Source organism: Sinocyclocheilus anshuiensis, unplaced genomic scaffold (assembly GCF_001515605.1).
Source record: "Sinocyclocheilus anshuiensis isolate Anshui unplaced genomic scaffold, SAMN03320099.WGS_v1.1 scaffold675, whole genome shotgun sequence".
Classification (NCBI taxonomy): domain Eukaryota; kingdom Metazoa; phylum Chordata; class Actinopteri; order Cypriniformes; family Cyprinidae; genus Sinocyclocheilus; species Sinocyclocheilus anshuiensis.
In genome coordinates this window covers 314,005-322,000 of record NW_015548232.1, presented here as the reverse complement: position 1 = coordinate 322,000, position 7,996 = coordinate 314,005, and the positions used below count along the sequence as shown (strand labels likewise).

The window sequence follows — 7,996 nt, the reverse complement described above, 5'->3', positions numbered from 1 at the left end:
AGAATAGGAGGCCCAGGATGGAATTTGCCATAAAGTACAGGGACGAGCCTCAAGAATTCTGGGACAAAGTTTTATGGACTGATGAGACAAAGATTACCCTTTACCAAAGCGATGGAAAGGCTAAAGTTTGGAGAAAAAAGGATCTGCTCATGATCCCAAACATACAAGCTCATCTGAAACACAGTGGAGGTAATGTCATGGCTTGGGCTTGCATCGCTTCTTCTGGGACGGCCTCATTAATCTTAACTGATGATGTAACACATGACGGCAGCAGCAAAATGAACTCAGAAGTCTACAGAAACATTTTGTCTGCCAATTTACAGAAAGATGCAACCAAACTGATTGGGAGATCCTTCATCATGCAGCAAGATAATGACCCAAAACATAGTGCCAAAGCAACAAAGGAGTTCATCAGGGGCAAAAAGTGGAAGGTTTTAGACTGGCCAAGTCAATCTCCAGACTTAAACTCTATAGAGTATGCATTTTACCTGCTAAAGAAGAGACTGTAAGGAGTTACCCCCAAAACTAAAAGAGGCTGCGGTGAAAGCCTAGAAAAGCATCACAAAAGAAGAATGCAAAAGTTTGGTGATGCAGTAGGATTGATGCAGTTATTGCAAGCAAAGTATTTGCATCTAAATACCAAGTCTTATTCACTTTAATCTAGTTTAAGTCAATCTGTTTCAGTACTTTTGGTCACATGAGTAATGGGTGGGTTCACGCAAAAGGTGCTATCTTCTAAGTTGTGTTTATCAGATCCAGATGAAAATACCTGTAAATAAAAGCTGAAATGTTGATCTCTTGTCTCATATTCATCTTTTGATCTCAAACCCAAATGTTTTCAGTCTACAGCAAAAATAAAGGAATTGGCCTCACTGTTCCAATACTTTTGGAGGGGAGTGTATATATATATATATATATATATATATGTGTGTGTGTGTGTGTGTGTGTGTGTGTGTGTGTAAGTTTCTATTTTCAGTTCTAATTTTACTTTTATGTGCTTCTGTCATTTTTATCAGTTTTTTAAAATATTACTATTTGGGTTTAATTAATGTTTATTTCAGTTTTAATGTTTATTTCCACTTAAATTTACTGTACATGCAAACATGCAAAAATCAATGAAATATACAAAGCAGCTTGTGATCTCATAACTAAAATAGCACCGCAACATAACAAGCATTTCACAACTAATCAGATTTGATGTTTATATTGCATTCAGACCTGACTTTTAAGTGATTTTGTTGAGGTTGAAGTGTGTCGGTTTGCATGCATATGCGTTTCTGGGTAAGTTTATTGATTCTAGGAAATGTACATCTATTTGTCTTGATGACAGTATATATGCGTCTTTGTTTTGTGAGCGTGTGTGTTTATTGCAGTGTGTGTTATTGTGTGAGGTCAGAGGTGGCGTATTAACTGTGGCTCTCATGTGGATTAGTGGAACAATGCTTCAGTAATCACGTCTGTTCTTCAGCAGTACCGCGGTAAATACTGTCGTGTGTTACAGCATAATCTCCACCCTCAGAAACCCCACCGACTATAACATCTGTGCCGAGTTACTCCTGACAGACAGACAGAGAGAGAGAGACACAACTGACCTGATAGACAGAGATGGGAGAAAACACCATTAAAGAAGTGCAGAGAGACTGAGAGAGATGAATCTTTAGACTGCGTCTAAAACTTGATTGAAGTTTCAGTCAAAGTCACTGTCATGATCCTCCGCGTCTGTCACCTGAAAGCCTTTCCACTGACTTTAGAGTCGAACAACGTCATAAGTGACCCACAAACTAACTAGACTCATCACCGTCTTTATTGTCCTGACCAGATGCATCGCAATAAAGCCTCAAGCAGTGAAATCTGTCTTCCATGTCATGCGCCGTTCATACATTTAATCACTGTAGGGTGTAGTGACTTTTGTGTTGACTTTGCAAAAACTGGTCACGAGTGGGATGGGTTGGCATTAAAAATATTCGAATTTGATCCAAAGTGAACACTAAAATTAACTAACCACTAAAAATAATGTGTTTGAATAGAAATTATAGCCGTGCTTTATGCATCATATCAGGAACGTCAATTAATTAATGCATGCATCAAATGCATTTTCTGACATGTTTCTTCATGCATTCTGCTAAATGACTAAATGTAAATGCATTATCGTGTGAATGTCACTTTAATTTTTTGACATGCAAATGGAAATTTTCTCCATTATGTGGTATTAATAATTTTTTTTAAAACCTTTTTGAATTAATGACATTATTATTTTTTAACAAAAACTTTTAACTTATTTCAGCTAGTTGCCAAAGAAACATTTTTTTTATTTAGTTTCACTTGAATAAAATAACTATAACTAAAACTGATATAAAAATTAAATTAAAAAAGCAAAAACTGATAAAAATGACTAAAGACACACAACAAAATAACTAAATCTTTTACTAAAATGAAAATAAAAAAAATATTAATAAAAGCTCTAATAGCATCTCATTGATACTAAAATGACAATGTTGAGAACACAAGCTCTTTTGATGTAAAGGCTGGAAGCTATTTAAATACATAACAATTAAAAATTACACAATAAATCAAAAAAGGTTATAAAAAAAAACTAAAGTGTTTTAACGAAATTAAAGTGGCTGGAAAGTGAAGCATCATACTGTGTAGTGTAGTTTATATGATATATTTAAATGATTTAAACTCCTGCACTGGTATACTAGTGTCCTTTTTGGGAAATATTTTGACTGTATGAAACAATGTATACATCACTTACATGCTTTTATGGTGAAAACACATCTTTTTCATGTAAACTCATTTATTTTGACTATAAACAACCTGGTATCTGTTAACATGGGCACCGAGAAAATTATGCGCCGCTTACACATCTTGTGCGAAACGGACCTGAAGTCCTGGTGGAAAAGGGTACAACAGTGTATAAGTGTGCGAATGTGTGATGATGGATATGTGAAATGTATTGCACTGCTCACAAGTGTTCTTTCTTTCTCTTTCGTCAGATTGTATGAAGGGAAGGAACAGGCCGAGTTTGAGGAATCTCTCAAAAGTTTATTTGAGTCGATCAATAACCTGATGAAAAGTGACTACACCACTACACTACTGCAGCAGGTATGAATAGTTTAATTCAGTTTATGAAATATATAGCTATAGCTATATATAGCTAAATATGTATATATAGCTGTGTATATAAAGTATGTAGCTATATAGCTGTCAGTACAAAGGAGTCACTTGATACAGTAAGTGTCACGAATTAGCTGTTGATTAATGACGTAGAAATAGTGCAGAATCTGACATAATTCATTTCACATCATAGCTTTTCATTGTTTTAGATTTAAAATATTTCAAAATATTATTTCATTTTTATAATATTTATAGTTTTAAAATTGTATATAATTTATGGTATACATGTATTTATACATTTATATTATTTATTACAATTATATATTTGTGTGTGTGTGTGTATTTGTGCATTTATGCATGTTTATATATTGACAAATATTTATGTACACACTTGAATTTTATATCTTTGTTTGTATATATAATCATTATGTATGACAAATCATATTTAAAACTATAAAAAATAAGAATTATATAATAAAAATATTTAAAATTAATTATAAATTATTTGCATATATTTTATATATAATATAAATACATAAATTATCTTTTTTAATAGGTGTATATGTATATTAAATATTTTATTAAATAATATTAAAATATATTTAAAAATGCTTTATTTATATTATTATATTTTTAAAGCATATAAAATTTGATATAAATGTGTGTGTATAGGTGGCCGCTCTGAAGTACTTGCCCACAGTCCTGCAAGATGTGGAAACTGTGTTCGATGCTAAACTCCTCAGGTGAGTCTCATAACAGCCTAAAATCTCTAGAACACACCTGATCGGTCTGGGCTGAATTGATGTACTGACAACAGTTTCTACAAGTGCTTGAAGACACTCTAAATGACCGCCATCAGTTTGTGACGTCATAACTCAATCACCACAAACACACAGACTCTCCTTCACTCTGAAGCTGATGGTCCTTAAGGCACTTGTCTTTTTTTACCTGATCTACTCGAACGCTAATGCTATTATAACTGTAATGTGACTTTAACTAGTTTAGCTGCTCATGCGCTTAACTGAGGCAGATGTCTGATGTCTCGACTTGAGTTTTTGATGAGTTTGTGAAACAGTGGAGTGAGTTTCTCTCATATGGATAGTTTAATTTGAGTGTTTTTATCTAGTTAGAGCTGGGAGTGTGTGTGTTTATCTTCAAATGGCGTCTAATTCATCACTGCACACAAAACACAGAACGATTGTTGCGGCTCCGAGAGGGTCGATATGATACAGTAGTTTCTCACAGACCCCGGCGGCGTTCAGACTCGATCAATAAAACACAGGTCACTTTCTCTGCCCTCAGCATTTATTTATGGATTCATTTTTGCGATTTTTATCTTTTATTCAAGATTATGGATAAAGATCTTCTACAGAAATACAGTATAAACTGACACTTACTGTTGTGAAAAAACTGATTAGATGACTTACAAAATATCACAAAATGAGATATTAAGTGCATGAACTGCTTTGAAGCTCTTTCAAAAATTTTGTCAATCGATCTCATTTACTTTTTTAATACCATATACTTTTCTGTCTGTCTGTTTGCAGTAAGCTGTTGTATGATTTCTACACCTGTATTCCTCCGGATAAACTACAGAAACAGAAAGTGGCGTCCATGACTGTGATCGTGGGCAGCAAACTCTTCCACAGACAAGGTAAAACACACACTCATGAAAGTCTGAGATGTCATTAAAAATGTATGTTTAAAAGTTAAAAGTTTTCCCCCCCTCTATTTACACCTGAAACTATACTGTAAAAAAGCAACATTTTGAGTCATAAATACTAAGAGTTGTGAATTACTTTAAACTAGGGATGCCAATAATCGGTATCGGCCGATAAAGCAATTACCTGCACTAGGGGTGCTCCGCTCAGGATTTTTGAGGCCGATCACAGAAAGCAGTATCTGCCGATACGATCACCGATACCGATATTTTTACAGCCTTCTTTTTATCATGTAGCATTATTTATAGCAAGTTCCCTCTTAGGTGACTCTTGTGAGAGGGGATTTTTTAATATGAGTGGTGGAGGGGGGCATTTTTTAGACATTTTTCAAAAATATATATTTATCTCACCTAAATGTTTGATCATGCACTGCATTTTTGTTTTTACAATCGTGCAATTGTTGCACAATAGCTGACACAGCGCAAGCCTGATTTTGTGAGCTGTATGTGAGGCGGCCTTTTACAACAGGCTCACACATACTCCGTTTGCAGTGTGCATGCAGCCGCATGTAAACGGTGCAGAAGCAGCAGGTGCTCATTTTGCTTTCACACAGGAGTCTACAACTGATCCGTGGCTGTTTGCCATCTATTATTGCCTTGTTTATCTAAAAGTGCTCTTTTCCTTTAAACCTAGCCAAAAAGCCATAGTCTATGTTGACTGTGAAGCACAGTAGACTTTAATTATATGCATTTATGGTGTAATTACTACATTTTAGTGTCAATCCATGTTCATATTTACCGCAAACAATGCGCTGTTACTTTAATTCAGCGCTTGCAGCACAGCAAAAATAGACTCAGTGCGGAAATTCCATTAACATGATTGCTTCATCTGGAAAGCATCTGCTGTGTAAAAACATCTCATAGACGTCTTTAAGATGTTAGTTTTACATACATTCTAAATCATAAACATCTTAAAGACATTTTCTAAACGTGTATACATCTGACAGGAAACGTCCTATAGACGTATTGCAGATGAGCAAACACTCTAAAAAATACGTCTTGCAGATGTAAACGCAGACGTCACATAGACGTCTCTGGGATGTACGTGTGCTTTCAGGGCAGACGTTTTTATCTGAGTGTGATTTATTATATCTGAATATAAATAGCATTTAATATAATAGTGTTGTTGTTCATTTTAACCTCTAATGTACCAGTATATACAGTATATATAGTTTAGAGCATCGCCAGATATCATTCTGAGTAATCTGACATGAAATTTCATAGCAGTGCATCTCTACTTTAAACTACATTAAAACCCATGTTAGACCATCGTAATACCCCAAAATATTATCCCAAACTAGGCAAACACAGTTATCTGAACAAAGATGTTTAAACAATATTGCTGAAACATTAAGGATTTGTGAGTTCCCAGCATGCATTGCAGCATGAATAAATTAGGCATTTACTCTTAAAGTATTATTTCTTTTCTTTTCTTTTCTTCTCACAGCGTCTTTGATATGTTATTTTACACTGTATCTTTCCTCGTCTCTTTCTCTCTCTGGGTTTATATGATGGCCTCTGGCCTGCTCCTGCCAAACGGCCTGTTAACTAGATGCTATAAAGTGATGAATGGTGTGTGTGTGTGTGTGAGCTCTTTAACTTCGATAAGATGCAGACGGGTGATGAATGTGTTTGTATGTGTGTGTTTTACTAAAGAGTCTGATGGTTTTGCTCATGAGAGCGGTGATGGATTGTGTTGAGTGTGTGTTTAATGATGGGTGATCATAGACAGATTCATCATCCAGCTTAATTTAACCTAAAGTGTTAACCTTCGCTTGTATTCGTTGTAAAATCTACCAACACTCTTGTCAGTGCATGACCAGGGTTATTGTAGCTAACTAAAACTAGAAGAAAAACTATAAAAAAAAAAAACATTTTACGTCAATTGAAATAAAATATAAAAAAGTAAACTTGTGATATATACATATATAGTGACACAAATTAGGGGTGTCGAAATTAATCTTCGATGCATCGCGATGCAGACAAGGACGATTCGGTATCGGTTCAGTAATGGACCATTACCGATTATACCGTACTGACGCTTTTCTGACGCCATTTGTCGCATACGTGCTTTGTCGCGGTAGCATACATTAGGCGCGTTCGGCTTGAAGCCGCGACCGCGAGAGCGATAAGAGAGCAGGCGGATCCTTATGCTTTCACGGTGGATGTCATACACTCATCCTGCGCAGCGCTGCTTCAAATCGAATGCGCCTAATGGTGGAGGGAGGCGAGACGCGAATGCGAGTAATTAAAAATGCTCCAACTACTTTAAAAACCGACATCTGGCCACATTTCGGCTTTTATGAACAACCTGAGCACGACCTGGAGAAGACACATGCTGTGTGTAAATCATGTCACGCACAATGAAATATGTAGGGGGTAGGGATGGGCAAATGAAGCCTCGTGAAGCACTGAGGCTGTTTCGGGAAAAGATTCAAAGCTTCGAGTGTCTCGAAAACAGCGCCATCTGGTGGTTCATAAAAAATATAGCAGCCAAAAGCCTGTGAAAGACGCTCCGTAGGATGAGGCATCTACCACATATTCCACAGATCGATTCAAGTTACATGCACAAATAAAAGCCTAACAGTGTGTGTGTTTGTTGAGTTTCTGATAAATTCGTTTACCCATTAAACTGTGCAATTTAATACCAGTACGAATATCAATATGATGTAATAAAGAATAATGTACTCGAATGAATTGCATATGACAAATATTGAATTTTTCTGAAATAATTTGTATTCTTCATATTACTTATATGACTGGGTATCTAAAATGTAACTGAATAAGTCCGAATTAAAACTTATTCGTAAAGTAAGATCTGGGGGATCGAACATTTCGACACGCAAAGTGAATCGCGCACGTGACTGGACAGAAAGTGAAGCTTCGTTTGTCATTGGTCACGTGATTTCTATGACAATTAACAACACAACACAAGCTTCGATTCGAGGCTTCATCTGGCACGCCCATTTATTCTTGACACAAGCTCCGATGCCTCGGTTCAAATGTCACATCACTAGCAGGAGGTAGTACCACTAATTTAAGAAACCAGGTCAGGTACAGTTCATATATCTGACTGCTTGTATTTATTGACAAAATTGTATAAACGTGAAGTAAAATTGAAAATTGAGGATGCAGTGCATTGTCAATGCATTGTGATGC

General features: G+C 35.7%; 1 protein-coding gene across 1 annotated transcript in view; it reads left to right on the top strand.

Moving 5' to 3' along the window:
• LOC107654652 (dedicator of cytokinesis protein 2-like) overlaps positions 1-7,996 on the top strand; it is a 143,653-nt gene that overhangs the window by 42,314 nt on the left and 93,343 nt on the right. Inside the window, exons 22-24 of the mRNA XM_016441833.1 lie at positions 2,997-3,105; positions 3,790-3,860; positions 4,665-4,771. Coding sequence (XP_016297319.1) covers positions 2,997-3,105; positions 3,790-3,860; positions 4,665-4,771 — 287 coding nt within the window. The remainder of the gene's footprint in view (positions 1-2,996; positions 3,106-3,789; positions 3,861-4,664; positions 4,772-7,996) is intronic.